Source organism: Octopus sinensis, linkage group LG6 (assembly GCF_006345805.1).
Source record: "Octopus sinensis linkage group LG6, ASM634580v1, whole genome shotgun sequence".
In the NCBI taxonomy this organism is placed as follows: domain Eukaryota; kingdom Metazoa; phylum Mollusca; class Cephalopoda; order Octopoda; family Octopodidae; genus Octopus; species Octopus sinensis.
In genome coordinates, this window is record NC_043002.1 from 51,792,001 (window position 1) to 51,819,094 (window position 27,094).

At 37.6% G+C, this 27,094-nt stretch overlaps 1 protein-coding gene across 1 annotated transcript; it reads right to left on the minus strand.

Moving 5' to 3' along the window:
- Positions 1 to 12,764: 12,764 nt before the first annotated feature.
- On the minus strand, positions 12,765 to 22,835 carry LOC115213388 (cytochrome c oxidase subunit 7A-related protein, mitochondrial). Its single transcript, XM_029782336.2, has 4 exons — positions 22,672 to 22,835; positions 20,197 to 20,373; positions 16,092 to 16,230; positions 12,765 to 12,861 (listed from the first exon to the last, which is right to left on the minus strand). The coding sequence occupies exons 1-4, from the start codon at positions 22,741 to 22,743 to the stop codon at positions 12,857 to 12,859; spliced, it is 393 nt and encodes a 130-aa protein (XP_029638196.1). The 5' UTR covers positions 22,744 to 22,835; the 3' UTR covers positions 12,765 to 12,856.
- Positions 22,836 to 27,094: the final 4,259 nt, after the last annotated feature.

Sequence of the window (27,094 nt, forward strand, 5' to 3'; positions counted from 1 at the left end):
ACTAAGTGCTGTAAAATATACTCTATTGAGGGCACTTACATTTGTGTGTGTGTGTGTGTGTGTGTGGTGTGTGTGTGTGTGTGTGTGCGTGTGTGTGTGTGTGTGTGCGCGCGCGTGCGTGCGGGTGTGTGTACACTAGCTGTTCGGACTATATTTGAATGGTTTTTATCCTCGATTTTTTTTCCGGAACAGCTTGTTGAATTAGTGAATAGTCAACGGCGTTAGAGAGCATAGAGATTAAGAGAAAAGTTAACTGAAATAGAAGACTGGAAACCAGTGTGTGTGTGTGTGTGTGTGTGTGTGAATATGTATATATCGCGTCTTGTCCTTGCCTTCGAAACATGGAGTAGTTGAAACAGGAACAACTACAGAAGGGGAATATTCTTTATGTTCTTTATGTCTCGTCTCTCTATTTGTTTGTTTTTATTTTTCGTTGTTCAAAAAAAGTTCGTTTCTATGTTTTTGTTTTTATGCTTTCGTTTCTCTTGTGTTCAACGTTTTTCTTTTTATGATGTCCTGTATCCATTTATGCATGCATATATGCATATATATGTAGGTATGTACATATATGTATATATGCATATATTTATATATTATTTATATTATTATATGTATATATATATATATATATATATATATATATATATTTCCACCCTCTTTGATTCCCTCTCTCTCTGTCTCTCTTTCTCTCTCTCCTGCGACCTGCTGCTTCTTAAACCATTCTGTTGGCCTTCGTATCTCGACCAACATGTGTCCCCGCGGATCAGTTGTCTGTTCGTCAGTTTGAGTTCGGTCGTGTTTTTTTACGCTCGTAAAATTCGGTAAAAAAGATCAAAAAGAATTGTTGTTGTTGTTGTGGAAATTTTGAACGGCGTCAAAGCGGTTTCGCGTTCCACTGGTTCTGCGCGTTACACTTTTTTTGTTTTGACGGCCGTTTTGGCCTGTCAGGCGGGAGGAGATGGATGACCACTCCCTAGTGGAGGAGTCGGAGGAAGAATTGATATTTGAGAGCTTGTCGGAGACATCGAACTCTGAAGACGAGCAAATCGGTGATGTAAATAATGTGGAGAAAAAAAACAGGAAAACGTACGCAGGAGTTGCAAAAAAGAAGACGGAACAGGAAAAAGAAATAAACCTAGAAAAATTGCCAGGTTTCCAGAGGTATATGAGGAAGGACAGCGGCGAGGTGGAACTGGAACCACCACCAAAGAGAAAGGAATGGTACAATAAGAGGACCATAATTTACAGGGTGTTCGTGAACGAAAGAAAGAAAATAGAGATCGTAAACATGGAATGGATAGAGGAGGCCCTGAGAAGATCGGAGGAGGAAATCATTTTCCTGACTCGAGGATCGAAGTACGGTACTGTAGTGGTGCATTTTAAAAGTGAGACTGCAGCGAGGAGGATGGCGGTGAAGGCGGTGAAGTCAGAAAGGGTAACACTTTTACCTATGTACTTGAATAGAAGGATCACACGAGTAAGGGTGGAGGGAGTGCCACCAAACGTGGAGGCTGAGTGGATTGTGGCGGCTGTGATCAGCGGCCACGAGGAGAAAGTAGATATTCTCCATGCCTCGGTCAAGACCGAGGGCTGGAGAGGCGTAATAGTGGAGCTGAACGTGCAGGCGGAGAGCGAGGTACTGGTGGACCTGGCGGAGAGCATTAAATTGGGAGACGTGATTATGAGAGTGTGGGTGGAGGGCAGAGCTCCACGTTGTTACAAGTGTGGCCTGAGGGGCCACATAAGAGCCTTCTGCCCTCCCCCACCAAGAGAAAAGGAAATCGTTGAGGAAACTCCAAAAGAGGAGGCCCCAAAAGAAGAAGAAATTAAAGAGAAGCAGACGGAAAGGGAAATGACAGAGGAGGAGGAGATGCAAAAAGAGTGTGAGGAGGGCAGAAAGAAGAGAAAAGGAAAGAAAAGGAAAAACTGTGCGAAGCCCCAACCCACCCCAATACCACCCACACCCTTGGAGACCCATCCTGCCCCCGCAAACAGCAATCCCACCCACTCCCCGCCTACAAGAAAAACGAAAACAGACACACAGAACATACAAAAGCCCCAGTCCTACTTTTTATGTGTTGTGGGGAAGGGGGATACTGAGAACGCAAGAAGGCTTTTTGAAGACGATGTATGGCAGGAGTATGAGGATGGAAGCTATGCGGTATTCGATTTTGAACTCATGGGCTCTTTGATGAGCAAGTGCAATGAACTACGTATAAATTGTTTATCAGCATTTATGAAGGATGATATGATAGAGAGATATGAGAGAGAAATGAAAGGTGAGGTGAAAAACTTTGGAATCGTCATAGGAAACGGAAAGGTAAGTGATGCTGGCGGAGGGGGCCGTTAGCATCGCTTTCATGTTATCATTTTTTCATTTTAACATTCATTTAATCATAATTTTAATCGCATTGTTTTATGTCCCCCATGTTTTGTAATGTTCCCTCTTCGTGGCCCCTAGTGGGTAATAAAGAAATAGACCAACATGTGTCCCCGCTACCGAAACGGTAATTATTTCTACGCCAGCTATGTTGTTGTTGTTGTTTTTGTCTCATTTGGTCTAAAGTCGTATGACAACCACCGTTATATATATTTTGTTTATTCATTACTGTTTTCAATTTCGTTTTCGTCTCTTGTATTCACATCCGTCTTGTGCGTTCACATTCCTGTCTTCTACCAAGAAATCTAATGCTTACAGCTTAGTTTTTTTTCTTGGGGCTGGCCGAGTTGGAGCAAATATCAGAATTGAACAGCCGAAATTTGCTATGATGATTCGGTGTCTGACTGAAGATTGAAGGCTTCGAATGATTTGTCTGTGTTCCGTGTTCGTCCCTTCCTGTATTTCACGTTCATTATATATAAAAACATTCATTCATATATATATATATATATATATATATATATATATATATATATGCATAAATTATTAGAGAGTTAACCACTATGTGGATAACTCTAGTGCTAAAAATATGCATATATATATGTTTGTGTGTATATATATATATATATAAGAATGAATGTTTTTATATATAATGAACGTGAAATACAGGAAGGGACGAACACGGAACACAGACAAATCATTCGAAGCCTTCAATCTTCAGTCAGACACCGAATCATCATAGCAAATTTCGGCTGTTCAATTCTGATATTTGCTCCAACTCGGCCAGCCCCAAGAAAAAAAACTAAGCTGTAAGCATTAGATTTCTTGGTAGAAGACAGGAATGTGAACGCACAAGACGGATGTGAATACAAGAGACGAAAACGAAATTGAAAACAGTAATGAATAAACAAAATATATATAACGGTGGTTGTCATACGACTTTAGACCAAATGAGACAAAACAACAACAACATAGCAGCTGGCGTAGAAATAATTACCGTTTCGGTAGCGGGGACACATGTTGGTCGAGATACGAAGGCCATATATATATATATATACAGACAGTATAAAGATAGGACCTATTAATAGTTACTTTAGTGGAGATGTCTCTAGGCAGGTTTTCATAATGCACCTTGTGTCTCTAAGCAAGCCTGAAGACTGCTTGAAGACACAAAGTGCATTATAAAAACCTGTCTAGAAGCATGTTCTCACAGCAAGAAACTACGAATAGGTCTTACCTTTATAAAGTTTACATTAAATGATATTTATCTCTCAATGGATGGAATACATTTTTGTTGATCTTACATTAATGGAGCACTCAAGTACATACATACATACATACATACATATTTATGTGTGTGTATATATATATATATATATATATATATATACATGCATTATTATATACTAGCAGAATTGCCCGGCGTTGCTCGGGGCTGAATTGCTTGAAAGTACTGTTAATGATTGCACTGAATTATGATGATTATTCAGGCAAATATTGATATAAGTTTACGGTGGGAATAAGGACTTAACGATCAAACGTGTGCCATTGCATTGTTTTGGGAGAACCAAATTTCTGATGAGCATTATAGGAGCACCAACTTTAAGTTTGAGAAAGTGTGGTGGTAGTCCGGGGTGCTCAAAGGAATTGAGTACCTCTATTGGATAGTTGATGACGTCCTCTGGGTCAAGAGTTGTATCGATAGACTGATATACATAGACTTCCCCAGGAATGAGTTTTAGCATTTCATCATTAATATGGTGAACAGTTTTATTCCTCGGGGCCAGTATAGCCTTTTTGCCAATCCAATCCATATTCTGATAATTAGCTTGTAGATCTGGGAACACTGCATCTCTGAGATCAGAAGGTGTCTTAACAATGGTACAAATGGAATCGATGGCAATATTACCATTTTCATCCCCTGGTATTTTGCCTTCGCCAAGTGCAAGGAGGGTGTGAGGAAATGCTGCTGATGTGATATTACGTCGCATATGAGCACGCATATTGGTGTGAAGTTTGAGAGTTACTTCCCTTTATTTAAAAAAATATGCATTAAAATGGAAAAAATGATGGTAAATTATTTGTAAAATCGTAGACTCATCGTAGACGCGCGCTAATACCCAGAAGGGCTCGATATGAATCACGACTATAAGATACCCGGTTTTGGTTAAACTGCATCGCAAAATGTGGGAGTAGTTAGGAATCTAAATCGGAGTAGACAGACACACAACCTTTCTTTTATATATAAATATTTTCGTCCTAAAAAACTTTGTATGGATTGAATGGTTACCTCTATGGAAATATATACACGCACATTATACATACATGTGTGTATAGATTAAAAACTGGACCTGGCACGACCCGATTTATTCTACTCTTAAAAATGCTAGGTAAATTGTAATTGAAGAAATCCTATATTGTAGATTTCTATAAGAGACAAAGGGAGGCAGATAAAATCTGCCTTTTATAATAAGAGATATATTTACATACATTATATAAACATACATTATGTATGTATATACATGCATTACATATATATATATATATATATATATATACACACACAATGTATTCTTCCATTCTTTTGTTCTTTTATTCGTTTCAATCATTTGACTGCGGCCATGCTGGAGCACCTCCGTTAGTCGAACAAATCGAACCCAGGACTTATTCTTTGTAAGCGTAGTACTTGTTCTATCGGTCTCTTACGCTGAACCGCTAACCATCGGTTGTCAAGCGATTTGGGGTGGGGACATAGAAACAAAAACCTACACACACACACAGACATATACGACGGGCTTCTTTCAGTTCCCGTCTACCAAATCCACTCACAAGGATTTGGTCGGCTCGAGGCTATAGTAGAAGACACTTGCGCAAGGTTCCACACAGTGGGGCTGAACGCAGGACCCTGTTGTTGGTAAGCAAGCTACTTACCACACAGCCACAGTTGCGCCTATGTTTGTAAATAATGTATGTATATATATATATATATATATATATATATACATACATTATAAATATATATATACATATATATATATGTATATACAATCATTATATATACACATACATTATATATACATACATATATATATATACATACATTATATATATATATATAAATACATACATTATATATATATGTATATATGTATGTACACATGATATATATGTATATGCATATATTTATATTTATATATATTTGAAAGAATGAGTAGAGATGGCTTTTTTGAGGGGATAATTTTCATTTTAATCTTAATCATGTTTGCAGAGAGTTACTATGATATGAGTTTCGATCTTCCAATAGCCGTTTTCAAACTGAAAATTGTATGTTTTACCGGTTGCTTGAATAGCAAAATATTTTTTGTTACAAGTACGTTTTCTTAAAGAACAAAAATATCCCTCTAGTTTAATTGACACAGCAATCACCAAAGCAAAAAGACATCCCAGCTACAGACCTCGGAGTAAAACAAACACACAGATATAAAATTGAACTCATAAACATTCATTTTATCATCACCGACAACCCAAGAAATCACGACATCATCAATACTGCAAAAAGATACCTCCTAATTCTTCAAAAACCATCAAGAATGAGCAAATTTATAACAGATTAAAAGAAATTTTACAGCAGACGTCAAGCACCCAATCTAAGAAAGATCTTAACCCAAGCAAGTTTTAAAACTAGAGTAACAACAGTGAGAGTACAAAAATGTGGTGACCCTCGCTGTGGAATGTGTGATTACATTGAAGAAGGAGAACAGCTTACTTTCAAAGACAAAAACATCTTTAAAATAAATGCAAATATAAATTGCAAACCCAGAAACCAGAATGCAAAGAATACTACATTGGTGAAACGGGCATATGAGAGAGTAAGGGTACATAAACAACAAATCCATGGCTCTTCTGTTAGAAACACAACTTGCAGTGAACACTTCAAAAAATGTTGGAAAAGAAAATTAAAAATATTCCCTTTATTCAAACTATGGACAGAAAATGGAACTTTTATAAGACCAAGGAAGAACACTTTATTCGAAAATACCAACTGAAACTGAACGAAAAGTAATAGCAAAATGAAAATTACATATGAGTATACACATTTTTATGCACTCGGGTGTACACCTTATGTGTGTATGTATGTGTGTACATGTGTGCATATGTATATATGTGTACGTGTGTATATATGTGTGTGCATGTGTGTGTATGTATGTGTGTTTGTATGTATAAATATGTGAGCGTGTGTGTTTATATGTGTATGTATTGGTGTGTATGCATACATGCACATACTTGCACATATGAATGGGTGTATGTATGTGTGTGTCTTGAGATATTCCATACGTATATATATATATGCGTGTACATTTATGTATAATTTATATATGTGTGTGTATGCCTGTATATATATATGTGTGTGTATGTGTATATGTGTATATATATATGTATATATATGTGTGTGTGTATGGATGTATATGTATGTATACCTATGTACATATATATGTGTTTGTATAAGTGCATGTATATGTGCGTGTGAGTAGGTATGTGTGTAGGAGATGTAGATACATATATGCATGTATGCGTATATATGTACGTATTTGTATATATGTATGTGTGTATGTATATGTATATGTGTGTGTTGGCGCATGAGTGTATATATATGTAGGTATGTATCTGTATATATATATGTGTATATATATATATATGTGTGTACGTGCGCATATGTGTATGTGTATATGTATGCAATGCATATGTGTATATATGTATGTATGTTTGAATACATATACATATGTATGTGTATGTATGTGTGTATATCTTTATGTGTACATATGTGTGTATATATGTATGCATACGTTTGTACGTGTGTATGTATGCATGTACATGTATGTGTGTATGTATATATATATATGTATGCATATGTGTGTGTGTGTATGTGTATATATGCATATATGTGTACGTATATACACCATACCACCTGTGGGAACAGAATAGGTGACCTCAAATCGATAAACACCACAAGTTATCTTTTGACAAGAACACAACAGTACTAACCACTTAAAATATTCCATTTCCTTATTCCTGATAGACTTAAATCTCCCCACTGTTTTCAATTCCTATTAATCTTATTTTTTTATTTACTCTCTTCTTCTTCCTTCACGTGATTTTGTATGCTTTATATATATATATATATATATATATATATATATATATATATCTTTTATCTTTCTTTTATCTTTTACTTGTTTCAGTCATTTGACTGCGGCCATGCTGGAGCACCGCCTTTAATCGAGCAACTCGACCCCGGGACTTATTCTTTGTAAGCCCAGTACTTATTCTATCGGTCTCTTTTTTGCCGAACCGCTAAATGACGGGGACGTAAACACACCAGCATCAGTTGTCAAGCGATGCTAGGGGGACAAACACAGACACACAAACACACACATATATATATATACATATATACGACAGGCTTCTTTCAGTTTCCGTCTACCAAATCCACTCACAAGGCATTGGTCAGCCCGGGGCTATAGCAGAAGACACTTGCCCAAGATGCCACGCAGTGGGACTGAACCCGGAACCATGTGGTTGGTTAGCAAGCTACTTACCACACAGCCAATCCTGCGCCTATATATATATATATCTTTAACAATCATATATATATATATATATACTTTATTTTAAGCAGCAGAAAATTCAACAAAATCTGTTACTCTGAGTTTCTCGTTGCCGTTCATCAGACAGTTTTTGTTAGAATATATATATATATATATATATATAATATATATATATATATATATATATATATATATACTTATATATAATATATATGATTGTTAAAGAAGACAACAAACGTTAAGGCAAGGCAAACATCTCAAGTCATTACTTTATTATTATTGGAAAAATTCAAAGTCTTACAGCTGTTTCTGGGATACCTCAGAAACAGCTTTAAAACTTTGGAATTTTTTCCAATAATAATAATGTATATGACTTGAGATGTTTACCTTGCCTTAAAGTTTATTGTCCTCTTTAACAATTATATATCCGCTATATCAGAAATATGTACTCTTTGGCACTGAATAATCATACAAAATATATCAGAACGCAATAAAACAACCTTGTAAATTGACTAAATATGCATTTCTTGTCCGACAATGAGGAAAACCTCAGGAAATCCTCTGAATAGGTAAGTTTTTGATCTCTGCTGCACAGGACAGTAAAAATATTAGTACTTCAAGAGAAAAAAATTGACGGTGTGTCTGCTGGCTTATCACAGCTGAAAGGCAGGTAATAACATATCTGCTTTCTCTTTCTTGGTCACTTCTCTTACTATGACTGAAAGGAAGTAGTAAAAAATTTACTAACTGTTGACAACTTAACACGGCTGAAAGGCAAGCAGTAAAATATCTGATTTCTGTCTTCCCCTTTTTTAACTGGTACAGTATAATATATATTCGAAAGAATGAGTAGATATGGCCTTTTTGAAGGCATAAGTTTTATTTTAATCTTAATAATAATGCTTACAGTGAGTTTCACTGATATGAGTTTCGATCTTCAAATAGCCGTTTTCAACGTGAAAAATGTATGTTTTACTGGTTGCTTAAAAAGCAAAAGATTTTTTATCACAAGTATACATGCACAAAAATATACACAGAAAAAAGAAAAGAGACCTTGATGCATCCCACCCTCTTTGCAATATACTTTGCTGTTGCGTTGTCACATGCTTTTCAAAACTCTGATGAGGGTATTTACATAAAACATCGAACAACGGAATGTTTTTAATCTGACCAGATTAAAATTCGAAACGAAGGTTTTTACTTCACTCATTAGGGAACTTTTGTATACTGATGATTGCAATCTTGTCAGTCTTTCTGAAACAGGTCTGGTCAGATTAAAAACATTCCCTGTTGTTTTACTTGTCCTGTCGTTTACAGTTTTTATTTTTATTTTTACTATCTTGTATTGTTTTTACTGTCCTGTTTTTGTTACCACTTTTACCCCTCCGCAAAAAATCTCAAATTATTTGCGGGAAGGACCGTTTCATTGAAGTCGTGTCTCGCCTTTACTTTCGAAACGCGGAGTAGACGAAACGGAGGCGGCTGAAGAAGGTGAATTTTCCTTGTGTTGTATGTCTTGTACCCTGTTTTTTTCCTTGTTTAAAAAATGTCCGTTTCCACGGTTCTGTTTTTATGTTTTCGTTTCTCATTGTGTTTGAGGTTTTTTTTTGGTGTCCTGTACCTATATATGCATGTATATATACATATAGATGTAGGTACGTACATATATGTATGTATATATACATATGATTTATTTATTATTTTATTATATGACGAAACGCCACGCATCCTCTTCTAAGTAAGCTTTATTTATCTATCTATCTATATATATATATACACCAGAGTAAGCACATGAATGTGACACAAGATTAAAAAAATAGTGCTCAAATACCGGAGGTAGAGTAATATGCTTTATTTATAGATAACTTATATTGGTTTCGGCCATGACCATAACTAACTCAATAGCACCATCTGGAAAAGTTTTTTAGTTAATTATTCCGGGACACCATGAACCACCCAAGTAGAGAGTAATTTTGGTTGAGACATATCCAGATTTATCCGGTATTTCCTGGAGGAATTTGTCCAGGTACCGTTTGAAAGTTGTGTGTTTCCTTCGGAATAACATTGAAAAGAGCGTTTTTGGCAGACGATTTAGCATCTCTAGGTTGTCTCGTATGTAGCTCTGTATGTGTTTTAGGAAAAGTTTTAGTGGGATGTCCAAGAAGTTGCCGAGTCTGTGTGTTTCACATGCCAGGTCTGCTACAATTGGTCTCAATTTTAGATCCTCTGGAGGTGTTAGCTGTATTTATTTGTTGAGGATTTGCAGGCAACATTTATCCTTTTGCATATATGGAATTTAGATAAACCCTAGAAATTGCTCGTTTTGCATTTGAAGTGGCATAAACAGTAAATTTCTTTGCTGGTTAAGCCTTTGTTATACTTCTTTAAATGCGTTGTAAGGTTTCCTATTATATTTGACTTTTTGTAGTGGGTTACTTTTTCATAATAGCTGTTGTCCTCTAGCATTGTGAGTGATAGGTCTTCATAGTAATTTGTGTCCATGATAACAACAGTGCTCTCTTTATCAGCTTCGTTGATAGTTATATCCATATATTCTTGTAAGTCCAGTAGATTCTTCCATTCATATTTTGTAAAGTTTGATTTATTTTCAAAGGTGAAGTTCATAATGTATTCACAGAAGGAGTCCAGTGCTTTATTTAACCCTTTATTTGGGCAAAAGTTGCTTTTGGCTAGTGATTCATCCTCATCAATAGAGTTGTTAGTGGAGTATTCGGCAGAATTCTGCAATGTCATTTTTCATACATACATTATATATGCTAAGTTACAGGGGTGTAAACACACCAACATGAGTTGTCGATGGTGGGGGGACAAACACACACACATAAATATATGATGGGCTTCTTTCAGTTTCCATCTACCAAATCAACTCACATGGCTTTGGTTGGCCCAAGGTTATAATAGTAAAAGACACTTGCCCAAAGTGCCGCACAGTGGGACTGAGCCTGGAACCATGTTGTTGGGAAGCTAGCTTCTTACCAGACAGCCATCCAGGGCTTCACACTTGTGTGTGTGTGTGTGTGTATGTATGTATGTGTGTGTGTGTGTGTGTGTGTATATATATATATATATACATACACACACATAAACTATATGAATATTTCAGTATTTGTACTTGTGAAGATAATCAAAAAGGCCAGGGAAAAAGGAAAATGCAATAATGAGAAGCATGTTACAGATGAAAAAAATGAAAACATGCATTGACAAAACTTATACTCGATGTTCTTGTCAATAGAAATATAACAGGAAAATTATAAAAAGTCACCTGTTTAAATCACATTATAAGGTGTGGAGATAGCAACATTGGGATATAGAGAAACAAAGGACACATAAAAAAAAAACTAAATAGAACTTTTTATGACTTAATATTCCTATTAGATGGATTTAAAATTCAGTATTTCACTAGGAAGATTTAGTAAGTAGCCGTCTATTGCAGGAGCTGTATGTAGAATTACAAGTAAAAATACATAAAATCGAAAAAGAAATGTGGTAGTTGAAATTTTACATGGGAAAATTTATATCTTTCTTTGAAGTCAGTATTATTTGGGAAAACTTTCACATAAAAAAACTTGTGAATTGAAAACTTGATGCAAGTGATTTTCTTTGTCTTGGGCAAAATGTTTAACTGCTTCTGATGGCAGAACCTCCCGTCTAGAGTTAGTCACCACTACTCCCATGTCCACTATGGCTCAAGGTGAGAAATTAGTACATTATGCCCAGATGTTATGAGAATCAGTCCCTCTGCCCCAAGGTTAAATAGACCCAATACCCCAAGGAGACTAGCAGAGTAAACTCAACCCTTTTAGCATTCAGATTACCCCGTCAAATGTAATCTCCTTTTATTCACATTATTTTGAATTAATCACTCAATATCTTCTAGCTTTGAGATTTCCATGATGTGATTGCTTATTTTTAGGACATTGAAAGGGAGGAGTAAAAGGCTAAATCTTGTCAGTTTGAACATAAAACAACCAGAATATTTGACCCAGACATGGCTGGTTTAAACATTAACTTAATCTCGGTAAAGACAACAGGAAATCATAACTGTGTCTTTCTCAAGAAAAATCATAAATCTTCAGACTCTGGCAAGGAAGCCATGAATGCTATGCCTGTAAGTCATGGTACATGAAAAGAGATCTACATTATGGTCTAAAGAGTTCACATTTCTAGTCAGAGTAGTATAATTTAATAATAATTTACCTGACAGATAAAATCTAATTTTTTTAATGAGTGAAAAGCAGGCTAGAAAAATTAATGATTAACCTATTAGCATTCAGATTACTTTGTCAAATGTTATACTTATATATTTATTTTCTATAAAATTAATCCTGTAATATCTCATAGCTCTAAAATTTCGAAAATGTGATTGTTGATTTTTTTGAATGACATTGCAGGGTAGGTGTGAAAAGCTGGATCTCACCAATTTGAACATATAACAGGTAGTATATTTGGGATGGATATGGTCTGTTTAACCCTTTAGCATTCAAATTACTCCGTCAAATGTAACAGTTTTTTTATTCAAATTGTTTTGAATTAATCATATACGATCTTATAGTTCTGAGATTTCAATGATTTGATTATTTATTTTTTTAAATATTAGTGTAGGTTATATGTGAGAGGTTAGATATAACGAATCTGAATGTAAAACATGTAGAATATTTGGGCCGGATTTTGTTGGTTCAAATGCTAAATACATTGTACCAGGTTTTTTTTAAATAATTGTGTAAAGAAAAATAAATGAAAAACTCCAAAAAACAAGAAAATGTTTATATTTTATTTATTAATCTAGAATGTTTATAATAGAATTATGAACTCCTTTCACGCTAAATTGTTGAACTAATTTCCTCATATATTAATCTGTAAAAGAAGAAAAATATTATAATATATATTTGAATTGAACATAAAACAGTTGTAACTCATAAACAAAATACAATTTTGCGTGTGCATGTGGACATGAGTAAACTGTCCATGAACATAAATACAAGGATATACAGAAATGGATATTCAAACATAGGCAGTCTTTTTAAGATCCTAGTTTTTGTGAACAAGCATTATCCAGTATTAAAAGGTACAGTATTGTGATAAGCATAAAATTGGAATCCAATACTGAAATCAGATTTGGTATGCATTTGCTTTAATGAGAGCATATGTAACCACTATCCTATCCTTGGTTTCAAAAGTGCTGAGCAGAATCAAAATCATAACAGTGAAATAATGATCATTTGTGCTTACAAACCAACTTGAGACTAGCCCTGGTTTTGGTTTTAAAATGGACTAAATTAAAATTTTCTCATTAAAGTTACATTTTAATTTATGTTCAGTGGTAGAATACTCACCTCCCACATGGGTGGCCCCAGTTCGATTCTCGGCTGATGCATATAAAAATGTCATGGGCATAGGAGCAGCTGTGTGGAAAGTAGCTTGCTTATGAACCACATGCTGCCGGGTTTAGTCCCACTAAACTTGGGCCAACCAAAGACTTGTGAGTGGATTTGGTAGATGGAAACTGAAAGAAGCCTGTCGTATATATGTATGTGTTTGTGTATCTGTGTTTGTTCCCCCAACATCGCTTGACAACCGATGTGGTGTGTTTATGTCTCCATAACTTAGCGGTTCAGCAAAAGAGACCGATAGAATAAGTACTAGGCTTACAAAGAATAAGTCCTGGGGTCGATTTGCTCGACTAACGGTGGTGCTCCAGCATGGCCACAGTCAAATGACTGAAACAAGTAAAAGAGTAAAGAGTTTCAAACACCAGCTTGATAGTGACAAAGTTATTTTACTATATTCTTCATTGTTTTCAAACTCATGAAACAAAGAAGTGTATTTCATGGAAAATTTAGTAGCAAATGGGATTTTAACCCAAAGCAGTCTCCACAGAGAACTAGGATTCATTTGCAAATAAAATAAAGTATGCCTTTTTGCAATGTAGTGAAATGTATATAGAATTAACAGAGAATACATGTCAATAATCTATTACCTATAATGTGAAAGAAATGTAATTATTCGTGCAGTAATCGTCATACATTGAAGTTTCCCAATAACCACATATAAAAGAAGGTATGTACTGGTGTCCAGATATCACTGAATGTGTTTTAATGAATATCATAAATTAAGATGAAGACAAACTAGTGTGATCAGCATTTCTTCATGATAAATCCAATAAACTCATTACTCTCAACTGACAGTGTGTCAATAACTGAATAGACAAAGAACCATATACCTAATCATGAAAACTTGCCCTGTCCTTAGTGTTGCATTTTATCTATGGCAAAGTTAGACACTAACACTCAATGTTGTTTGTTCCTTCTCGAGCCATGCCTGGCTCATAAGGGCCGGTTTCCCGGTTTCTTGGCGTATAGGTTCCCCACCTGGACGGGATGCCGGTCCGTCGCAGGTGAGCTGCAAGATGCAGGAGGAAAGAGTGAAAGAAAGTTGTGGCAAAAGAGTCAGCAGAAGTTTCACCATTACCTTCTGCTGGAGCCGCGTGGAGCTTAGGTGTTTCGCTCATAAACACACACATCGTTCGGTCTGAGATTCGAACCCACGATCCCTCGACCGCGAGTCCGCTGCTCTAACCACTAGGCCATGTGCCTCCACAAACACACTCAATGGCTGAAATCAATTTGCATTTTAAGTTACTGTTGTTTAGCTTAAGGTCAATGCAGGGAGAACTATGATCAAAGGCATTCTAGACGGGGCCATCCCATCTTTTAAGGAGTGCATAGAACCAGATTGTACACTGTGTTCTTTCCTTATTTAAGATGGTACTATGTGATTTACAAGAAATTTGGTAGTTGTTTACCATCAGTTAAAACAACGAAATGGAGCACCCTCACCATCATTACTAGCTAGTTACCATGGGTAGTATAGTTAAGTACTGTAAGTAGCATCAGCACTGAAGTTTTTTGTTTTGCTGTACTAAGTTCAATTCTTCTCACAAGAAAAGTTGACTGTAGTTCTAATGAGGAAGATTTACATCTTATTTGTTTAATGCTGAAGAAGTTGAGAGCTAGCCTTGTGGATAGGAAAATATTAGCTTAACAATGCAAGTATACTTATTTTTTCTTGCCATGAGTTCCAGAATTCATAAGACCAGAACTCCACTCAGTTTCCATGGCCACACTAAGTTAAGTTACCTTCTTAAGTCATACCGACTGATAAGGGCCAGTTTCCCAGTTTCATGACATATATATTCTCCACCTGGACGGGACAATGGTCAGTCACAGGATTACTTATTTATGCCATCTAAGCGGACTGAAGCAACGTGAAATGAAGTGTTTTGCTCAAGAACACAACGCATTGGTCAGTCCAGTAATTGAAACCACAACCTTATGATCATGAGTCCAACACTCTAACCACTAAGCTACATGCCTTGAGTGAACTGGACAACATGAAATGAATGCACTGCCCTATCCAGGAATTGAAAACATGAACTTAAGACTGTGAGTGCAACACACAAACCACTAGGCCAAACGCCTTCAAAGTGTGAAGAGTGATGTTTCATAAACTGTGTGTATAAAACATGGAAGTGAAAGTATATCAATAAATGTATGGGATGAAGAATTGTATAAAGAATTGAACATGCCGATGTTGAACGCAAGGGGAATAACTCAAAGTATATGCTTCTCTCATGTAAATATAATTACAAATGCAAATCCTATGTAACAAAAGACGTGATTCAGTGAGCTGGAAGGCTCTTTAGCACACCAGGAAAAAGACTTAGTGGCATTTCATCCACCTCTAAGTTCTGAGTTCAAATTCTGCCAAGCTTCTCTGCCTGTTTCTGTCAAACCGTCCAATTCATGCCAGCATGGAAAATGGACATTAAATTTTGATGATGATGACATATGAGAAAGGTGGTAACAGAGCAATAAACTCTTACATGTATGCTTTTTATACAAGTTGCTTGACCCACTAGAAACAGGCCAAGCAACTTATCTCCTTTTACTCTCTTCAAAAACAATAAAGGACACACTGAATAACGTAGTTCTGGATGCCCCCTGAGAAAAACAAACATGTCTGCTCAAATAGGGTTGACTTGAGGCTAACCAACAATAACTTAGACATGTTAGCATCATACTTACCAATTTTACGAGGAAATGACATTGTGAATAATGTTTTCCCGCAAAGAGCTAATCCAGCAACACACAAGCCAATTGAGAATATATACATAGATCGGTCCCGGATACCTCGTTTTTGCCACACTAACAAGCCATCTTCTTTCTGAAAAAGAAATAATATAAATTGATTAGAGTTTGAAGAATGCTATTAAAAGCTTTATTCTATGGAATGACTACTATCCAGTTTTCAAATAATTTCAATAAAAACATTTTCCAATCATTTCTAAACAACCAAGAATTTAACACTCTAGCATTCAGATTACTTTGTCAAATGTATTGCTTATTTATTCCCATTACTGTGAATTAATCATGCATGACCTTGTAGTTTCAAGATTTCAATGGTGTATTTGTATAATTTATAGAATGATATTGTAGGGTAGGTGTGAGAGGTTGGATCTGGTCAGTTTTAACATAAGACTTGTAGAATATTTTGGCTGGATATGGATGGATTAAATGTTGTCCAGTTTAACAGTACCACCTAAACCCCAGGTACCTTTATTGGAGGAGTTCGCTGTATTATAAACATTCAGGGTACATTTCCTGTTTGAGGATAACTTTCTTCCTTCCATCCGTTTTAGAAACCCTTATAAAGTGTCATGGGATAATGTTCCCAATCAAGTGGTCTCAGGTTCAGTTTCACTGCACAGCAGTCTCCTACAATAACCAACAACTGCAAAGCCTTGAGAATGGATTTCATTGACAAAAACTGAAAGAAGCCCATCATGTGGCTGTGATAAAAAGCTTGCGTTCCAACTACATTCTTCCAAGTACAGTCCCACTGTATGGCATCTTAGGCAAGTGTCTTCTTCTATAATCTTGGGCCAACCAAAGCCTTGTTAGTGGATTTGGTAAACAGAAACTGAAAGAAGCCCATTGTATATGAGTGTGTGTTTGTGTGTATTTGTATTTGTCTCCACCATCACTGCTTGACAACCGGTATTGGTGTATTTATGCCCCCATAACTTAGCAGTTTAGTGAAAGAGACCAATATAATAAGTACTAGGCTTAAAAAATAAGTCCTGGGATTGATTTGTTTGACTAATATCTTCCAACGCAGTGCTCCAGCATGCCCGCAGTCAAATGACTGAAACAAATAAAAGAATAAGATATTAAAAATATGCAAAGACTTTCCCAGAGAGCCATTTCCAATAAAATATAAGACACAAATATACTTGAATTATAAAGAACAAAATAAAGAATTTTACTTTCAAATACTGCTTCACTGAGGGAAAGCCTTCCTCTCTCAAGTTTGGTTGGTTTTGAACTGTAATTGATGCTTCTGTAATTTTACCTTTTCTAGGTAGGAGAGTTGGCCATACACAAACCAATCTCTGGGGATAGTCTATCCTTTGACTTGTCCAGCATGGAGGGACCTACTAGGGACTTGTACTCTGCTAGCATAGTTTTCAGGGCTACTGAGGCATTCAAGTCACCACACTGCAACAAGGTCTAGAACTTGTGGTGGAATTAATTCTAACTGGACAGATCAAATAAATGTATAGTATGTGTGTGTGTATATATATATATATATATATAATATATATATATATATATATGTATATCTTTTATCTTTTTCTTGTTTCAGTCATTACACTGTGGCCATGCTAGGGAACCACCTTGAAAAATACTTTGCTAAATGAATCGGGCCCTAGTACTTTTTTTAAGCCAACAACTTATTCTATCAATTTCTTTAGCTGAATTGCTAAGTTACGGGAATGTAAATACAAAAACACCGATTGTCAAGCAGTGGTGAAGGATAAAAACACAGACACAAAGACACACACACACACACATATATATATATAGAGAGAGATAGATAGATATGTATATATACGACGGGCTTCTTTCAGTTTCCATCAACCAAATTCACTCACAAGGCTTTGATCAGCCTGAGGCTATAGCAGAAGACACACGTCCAAGTGGCACACAGTGGAACTGAATTTGGAACCATGTGGTTGGGAAGCTAGCTTCTTAGGATACAGCCATGCCTGCGTCCATACATACATGCATACATATGTGCGTTTGTGTGTGTGTATTATATGAATGTTGTATATCATGCACGCATTCAGACATATATAAATATAACTGCTGAGATTTTCAATACAAACAGCATTAAAATCAGTTGTAAACAATTTGAGATTTAAAAAAACAAACAAATAACACAACTCTTGCATATTGAGCAAATGTGGAACTATTTCTATTACATTCCATGTACATTTTTATCCTCCTAAAATTTAAGACCTAAACATGGATACATGTGTCTATCTACTATACTGTTACTTATATCAATATTATCTTCCTGACGTCTCATAATCAGCAACTGAACTATATAGAGTTATGCAAGATGGCCTGCCTTAATTTATTGTTTGATATAATTATTAACTCCTCAAAACGTAGATGAAATATAAAGTAACAGCTAAGAATTTATGTATAAATAATACAACGCTACAACAACTGCAAAAAGCACCATGTGTTACAACCACAGTTGTTTTGTCAAGTCTGTGATCAAGGTACATAACTCTGCATGCTCTACTCTAATTGTCATGCACGTTTCACCCTGCGCTTCTCTGATTAGTGGTTTAACAAGTTAAAATAACTGTTCCTACAAAATGATTATTCTACCCCTGGAAGCAATGGAATGTAGATGTAAAATCTCACATAAAGAAATAACGAAGAAATATTAAATTTCAAATATTTGATTAAAATTTAATTTTGTAAATTTCTTTGTAATTTCCATTTCAGGGCTGAACTGGAGTTGAAAAACAACAATAAAAAGGTCATTTAAAAAAAAATACTATACAGGTTGACCACAAAGTCTGGATACACTGATTTCTTTTTTTTTTCCTTCCTCAGATTGAGTATGAGCTTGCCATTTTCACCAGTACTTTAATTAGAATGATAACCACAATCATTGTCATTGTCAGCACCATCAACATTTGTAATCAAACATTAATTCAAAATCAATTCTTCATGTTGTTTGGAGGTGCAGAGGTACCATAAACTATAGTCATGTATTTCTGTATTAATCTAACGAGATCTGATTTATCAACTTCAACACAAATTTTTTTTTTTCTTGTTCTGGCATTAGGAAGGGCATCCAGCTGCAGAAACCATGCCAAATCAGACAGGAATCTGCTGCAGCTCTCCAGCTTCCCAGTTTTCAGTTAAGCTGTACAACCCATGCCAGCATGGAAAGCAGACATTAAATGATGATGATGATGATCTATGATCTAAACAACTTCTAAGACAAAACCATCACTGAAAGCTACTATAGCAAAAAAATCTTGACATCATCACAAACACTAAAAACACCTTCTACTCGACTTATGACTGAGTTCCATTCCGACTGACTGGTTGTAAGTCAATCTGGTCATATGTTGGATAATGCAACTGATGCTTGAAAGTGATTGAGTGAGAGACAGTGGCAGGCAGTGGATGCCTGGGTCTGAGGGAAGCCTGTGTTGCTAAATGCTGACAGTTATTGTATGCACAACTGCCCAACATTCATCATCATCATCATCATCATCATCATTTAGCGTCCGCTTTCCATGCTAGCATGGGTTGGACGGTTCAACTGGGGTCTGGGAAGCCAGAAGGCTGCACCAGGCCCAGTCTGATCTGGCAATGTTTCTATGGCTGGATGCCCTTCCTAACGCCAACCACTCCGTGAGTGTAGTGGGTGCTTTTTATGTACCACTGGCACAGGTGCAAGACGGGGCTGGCAAACGGCCACAGTCGGATGGTGCTTTTTACGTGCCACCAGCACAGGGGCCAGGCGAGGCTGGCAACGGCCATGATTGGATGGTGCTTTTTACGTGCCACCGGCACGGGGGTCAGGCAAGACTGGCAACGGCCATGATTGGATGGTGCTTTTTATGTGCCACCGGCACGGGGGTCAGACGAGGCTGGCAACAGCCACGATCGGATTGTGCTTTATCTATTTATCTATTTGTTTTTTTTATTTCCTTCTTTTTGTGGTCATAAGTGTGGATGGTTGTTAAGTCGGAGATGATGTATATGGGAAATAAAAACCAAAACACACACAAAAAAAAAACAAACAATTATTTACCAGAAAGAGTCTCTGTAATTCCATGACGCCTTTATAAGTAGATGTTTTGGGAACTAGTCCAAGTGCTGGACCTGAATATGCAGCTTCTGTCACTGGCTCAGGTACAACACGTGTTGTAATAACAGATTTGCTCTCAAAAGTCAGTGTAGAATCAAATTTTTTCAATCGATTTAACCCCTGCAACAAGAAAACATAGAATAACCAAACAAATAAATCTTGTCAGGACTGCAACACTTCAAGAAGAAACTAAAGCAGATAAATACCAATCATGAGACTTGCTTCTACTAAGCTCATTCCTAGAAAAGAATTTTGCTCTATTACATTTATAGATGATGACAGGGAGTGAATTTGGAGTATCAATGCAATGTTCAGGTAAGGCCTCACCAACTATGGAATGGTATATACTGTGCTTTATGCTATTTTCCCCACAAGATCCAGTGATAAGTTAGGGCCAGATCTGGGCAGTTTGAACATAAAACAGGTAGACGCTTATTTACAGACTAAAGTAAATGACAAATGCTCAAAGTATCTGACAATCTGATTTAGTATACACACACACACCCATAGGTACTCTAGTAATCTTTATCATCTTCACCAATAAATTCATAACACATTAGTGTTATGAATTCATAACACTAATTTAATGAACAACAATAATTGGGGAAAACAATAATTACAAAATAATTACAAATACCATACCCAAGTGAATGTCTATGAATAACAATATTTCGGTCAGACTGCCCATCATCCAGGTTATATTTTGAAATATATTCTAAACTAATAATCATTCTTCTCCACATTCTCAGTATTGTTGAGTCAGGAGTTCCTGTTCTTTCTGAATAGTTTAAACAGTGAAGGAAAGGTCATAACTAGGATTCTTTACAGGGTTCCTGTAACTAATGACAAGAAGGAAGAAAGTTATTCTCAAACCAGTGACCTGGCCTAAATACTTACAACAGAATGGATTCTGCTAAAAAGTACCCCATGTAGAGATGTTAAATCAGGCAAAGGATTACTTTGCCATTCAAGAATAGGAACAGTCCTTCTAACGATTGTATACAAAGTTTTTGCAATAGAAAATTTCTTTCAGAAGGTTATGTTAATTCATAACTATGGTAGATGACAATTGCTGAAAGTGCTAGGCAAAGGGATTGAATCCAGAACAAAACAGCCATGCCTGTGCCCTGAATTCCAGGGAAACTTGATGGTCAATAGCAGCAAGAATTACTTCATAGATGCTATCTTCATTGAGGTACTTTTTCCAAATAAGCAGGAGATGGCATTAAGGCATACATTTGAAGTGGGAGGTTAATTCAACTATTAATTATATTTATTTGGTTGATCACAGAAAGACATAAGGCAGAGCTCAAAATCAGTGCAAGGTATCCCTTCAACATTTTGCCCAGTGCTCCTACTGTATCTGCCATCCATTCACTGCTCCAAGGAAAGTTATTAGGAAGATATTATGCTGATGTCTCGGGCAACAAGCTGGCAGAATGGTTAGCACATAAGATGAAATGCTTAGAAGCATTTCCTCAGCTCTTTGCATTCTTAGTTCAAATGCTGTCGAGGTTGATTTTGCTATTAATCTTTTCTGGAGCATTTGAACACTGGGGGGGGGGGTGGTGCAATGGAATCAGTTACTCCCCTCCGCTAAAATTGCTGATTCTGTACCAAAATTGGAGAGAATTATGTTGATGCTTCTTTCTTATTTTTTTAGCGAGTATAAAAAAACGAGGGAACCTTTATACGGACGCTCAATTTGCTGGAAACATCAGCTGAATCTCCCTCAAATCATAATCCAATATTATAAAAGGACACACAAGATAGTGTAGCTTAGCATAGGCAATGCCTTCCTATCTTAAACAACAATCTCAACGCACACACACAAAAAAATGAAGAACAAAAACTATAAAAATGTAAGGGAATTGACTACAAATGCACTCTCAGGATATGCAAGTGGTAAGCTATAGTAAAAAATCACCACCGACATTTCTCCCTCACCCACCAAATCACAACTGAAACGTTTTTGATCATAGATCTGCTCACTTAGGGGTAAATAGGGCACCAAACAAAAGAATGTGAAAGAATTTATTTGTATCACTATATTAATATAAATAGACGCTTTTCTGTAAAATATATTTTTTCGATAGTTTAATGTAAAATCCCAAATGACAATCAAGTTTTTTTAGCTAATATTTCCGAAAGTAATATGAAACAAATAACGAAAGAATGGCAACTTTAATCCTGAAAATAAAACAAACCATACACATTATTACATACACATACTATATAAATAAATAAATATATATATATAAATATGCGTGTGTGTGTACATACACACACATGAATCTATCAATAACAAGTAGTCTGCTTAGTCAAACGAATAGAGGTCTGCGGCGGTGTTAGTCAAGGACACAAAGCTTAGAAATATATAAATAATGATGCTGAAATATTATAAAGACTAAATAGTACCTGAGGAGAATATGCTGCTTCCTGACTCGATGGGGCAATTTTGCCCCGTAAACTGTTAAATTTATAGAACATTTTGAGAAAAACCGATCACCGAGAGGACACAAGTTTGTGAAAGGGCATACGAAAGAGTTACATTAACAGGGGAGATAAATGACGATTTCTTGGTACGTCTCAAAACAGATTTATTCATTTGTTTACTTTTACTTAGAGCCAACATAGAAGCCGCTCATTGTAGATGACTCACCTGCTAGAAATAGCAGCAAAATACCCCTCAAATAATATCTTACTTTAAGAAAGGTAAAATGCAGTATCCATCCATCTATCTATCTATCTATCTATCTATCTATCTATCTATCTATCTATCTAACTGTCTGTCTGTCTTTTTCTTTTTTGCAGGATCCCTTTTGATAGGAATTTTTTTCCTCTTCCTTTTTTCCCCTATTCTTTTTTTCTTTCGAAAAGCCAAGCTCTACATTGTGTTCGGCCTTGTGTGGCTAATAAAGAAATTTATCCGTCCATCCATCCACCCACCTATCTATCTATCTATCTATCTATCTGACAGACAGACGCAAGTCAAATGGGCTCCAAGTAAGTTGGTCATTTTGTACGTTCAAAAGTGTTTATTGTTAAATATTTTGTGTTTAAAAGTTGTGAAACAACATCCACTGCAAACCTTGACTAATATCTACACAAAATTTCGCCCTTTGTGGGCAAAATTTTAAAAAATTCCCGTAGGCCTCGTGTTGTATTTTAGCCATTTTTATTTTCAAAAATGGCTACTGGTCACCACGAGGCTGAGGCGCAACTGAAGCGTGACGCCAAAACAAAAAACGAAGATTTCCTGTCACCAAGCGCCGAACTTGACTGTGTAAACACTACTTACACCACCACCACCACCATCGACAACAGCAACAAATACAAAACAAAAGTCGCAAGGCCAAGCACCGCCACCAGTGATTCCACCATCAACACCGACACCACCACCATGGCAGCATCTGCTACTACAACTGCTATCTCTGCTAACGACACCACTACCAACAACAATAACAATACCAACATCACCATCACCGCCACCAAAGACCGTGCCGTCAATGCCTCCCTTACTACTAATACCACCGCCGTCACCATGAACGACAATAACAACAACAACAACAACAATTCCCTTCAGCCACTGTTCACTCCATCACCAGCAAGTGAAGGTGAGAAAAAAATAACACCGACAATCAAACGAGCTGCCGAAATTTGCGCTAATGCAGGACCAAATTACGCAGACAATTTTCCACCCCTTGCCAGTTGCATAATCAGCAACGACAAACCTAATATACCCACAACCCACACCCCTGCCATCAACACCAACACCACCAGCAGTAACAACAATATCAAAACAACAACAAACTTCGCCGAGGCGATAAAAGAAAAAATAACAAGAGTATCGTTTACTGTACAGCAAATAAAAGACTGCAGAGCCCTAATCACCGAAGAAAACGGCAAAATACAATTACACATACCACAACACATACTGAATGAGGAAAAAAAGAGAACAATTGTATATAAAATAACAAATAACACAACTAAAAGTCCAGAAAAAGCAAGCACGGACAAAATAGAAAAGTGCCTACGCCCCATCTGGGGACACATGGAGTATGTGACTTGGTCGAACAAGTTCGCCCACGTACAGGTGGTTTTTCAGAATGAAGAGTTGGCAAAGCAATTCTCAACGCTAACTCTTCATTCAGATGAGCTAACAATGACACCCAGTTACCTTGGTCAGAAGGTGACAAAGGTCATTATCAATAATGTCCCGCAAGTAACAACCGCCATAACATCCAAAATGGAGGACATAAACATCCTGGATATCACTGTTTCGAAACACAAGGACTGGGTGGGAAAGAGAATGGAGATTCACTTCCACATAAGCCAAGACGACAATAACAAAATTCCCACCCACGTACATCTTGCGGATGACCGCAAGTTGTATGTAGTAGTCGAGGGCAGAAGGCCACGCTGCTATACATGTGGGAGTGAGGCACACCTTAAAAAGGAGTGCAAATCTGCCGCGAAACAACGACAACAGCCACAAGAAAAACCACAAAAGCCAGCATTATTGCCCACACCACAATATGGACGGCTAACCAAGAAGCTGTATGCAGAAATGCATGAAAAACAACAAAGAACGGACCAACCCAACCAAACAACACCACCACCTGCGCCAAGAACAGAATCATCACCAACAACAACTAAACCAATTCTAACAACGAAGAAGACAAGCACTAAGGATGTAGGAGAGACAATCACCACACCAAACCCCCCAGCAACCCCCCCCCCGACAATATCTACAACCGCACATACAGATCCAGATGCTTTACCCTTGCCCCCTGCTGATTCGTCAGACTTTTTCATCTAACGATGAAAGTTCGACAGAATGGCAAATAGCCAGCGGGGGTAAAAGAAAAAGATAAAGAAAAACAAACAAGAAAACGCAACCAAAGCAGGGAGATACATGAACCCTGAAAGCTCCATACACAACCAAACAAGCACCAACACCACAAAAACACACACAATGCTATCAGCGATAGACACAAAAGACTCCAAACTAATGGAGTACATCACAGCCCACACAAACATCTGTGAAGATGACTTCAAAACTAACAACCATCCACGCACTACACCACCCAAACACATCGAAATACTACACATCATACAAACACAACACCACACACTCAAAGCCCTCTTTCCAAATGCGGTTGGGGGGTTCCAAAAATACCTTTCGCAAAAACTCTATAAAAACCTCCTCCAAGACACATCAAAGAACGAGGAAGTCAAAACTTTCGACACAAGTAAGTAACTCTCTGTACTGACCTTTTTGTGTTTTAAAGCACACACCCCAATAGAATCATGGTCAAGATTGGTTGTGTGAATGCGCGTGGCTTGGGGTGTTATTGGAAACATGGATACCTCCTAAATGACATCAAGTCACACGATTTGGGAATCATAGCCATAAGTGAGACCAGACTCCACGAGCCACGGGCCCTAAAGTCCATGTTTGGCGGACAGTTTAACATTTATTTTGCTCCCTGTCTGCCGAGGATGGGCGGTAGTGGCACCGCAGTACTTTTTCACAAGAGCCTGGATCTCGAAGTCAAGACGATATTCGTAGACCCGGAGCGTAGACTGGTCGTTCTGGATGTCGACGGCAGCAATGCGAGTGCTTTTCAACTCGTATCAGTCTACGCACCGCCTTTAACAGGTCGGCCGGATTTCTTTCAACGTCTAGAAGTATTCCTGGGAACGTCTCGTCCTTTACTTTTAGTGGGGGATTGGACACGCATCTAGACTATGTGGGGAGAGACAAAAACAGAAGGGGATGCAAATGCCTCAGAGACCTGCTCAGACGATTCCAACTGTCTGACAGGTACCGACTCGACCACCCAAATGCACCAACGTGGACATGGAGCAACCGCAGTGGGTCGTCGAGATCGTATCTAGATAGGATACTGTGTAGGACATTAGACAGGGATAGCCTAGGATGTCCACAATTCCACACAGTCAGCTACACGGATCACAAATTCGTGACGTGTACGCTAGACTTAGATAAGGCACATAGACAGGGCCCTGGTTACTGGAAACTGAACGCATCATTCCCGTCCAGACAAGTTTTCAGAGACAGAATCAACACGTTAGTAAAAAGGGCTTTAACGAGAGCCATTGTCAACGACAAATGGTGGTTCGCCCTCAAGAGAGCAGTAAAAGCGGAAGCAATTAGATATAGCAAGGCACTAGCCGTAGATAGAAATAGAGTAGAGGGTGAGTTAGTTAAAAAGTTAGAAGAGGCAATAAGAAGCGGCATCACATCCGACGTTTTAGCGGCGAGGTTGGCCCTTGACCAACACTTCAACGCCAAACACGAAGGGTGTGCTGTCAGGGCTAGGATGCGTGCTCTAAGGATGGAAGGTGTTGGAGCCGCGAGGGAGGCCCGGGTGGCGGAGGCGCAGCAGGGCAACAAAGCCACCATTCGGTCTCTGGTAGATGAACAAGGGTGCGAATTGCTCGAGCCCAGCAAGATGTGCGAGACATTTCAGCAGCACTTTGCCCGACTGTACGGGACGAGTGGTGAGCGTGAACGCAGGGTGGACTTCAGTGCCTACCTGCACAGCCTACCACGACTCTCGGCAAGAGAGGCAGAGTGCTGCGAAGGTGCCATCACGGTGGCGGATGTGCGGGACGCGATGGCAGAATGCTCGAGGGAAAAATCGCCGGGTTTGGATGGTCTGCCCTACGAGTTTTACAATTGTATGCCAGACTTGTTTGGAGACGTCTTGGCAGCGGTATACTGCAACTGGCAGCAAAACGGGAGCATACCCGGTTTTGTGAGTCGAGGAGCTGTAACGCTGCTGAAGAAAGATCCAAACAAGGGGGACATTAT

Excerpts from the sequence above, each read along its gene's own strand:
- LOC115213388 (XM_029782336.2), bottom strand. The coding sequence starts at position 22,743 with ATGTTCTATAAATTTAACAGTTTACGGGGCAAAATTGCCCCATCGAGT. Across the intron at positions 20,374-22,671 it reads AAGCAGCATATTCTCCTCAG|GGGTTAAATCGATTGAAAAA; the intron begins GTACTATTTAGT and ends TTCTTGTTGCAG. Across the intron at positions 16,231-20,196 it reads AATTACAGAGACTCTTTCTG|AAAGAAGATGGCTTGTTAGT; the intron begins GTAAATAATTGT and ends TTTCTTTTTCAG.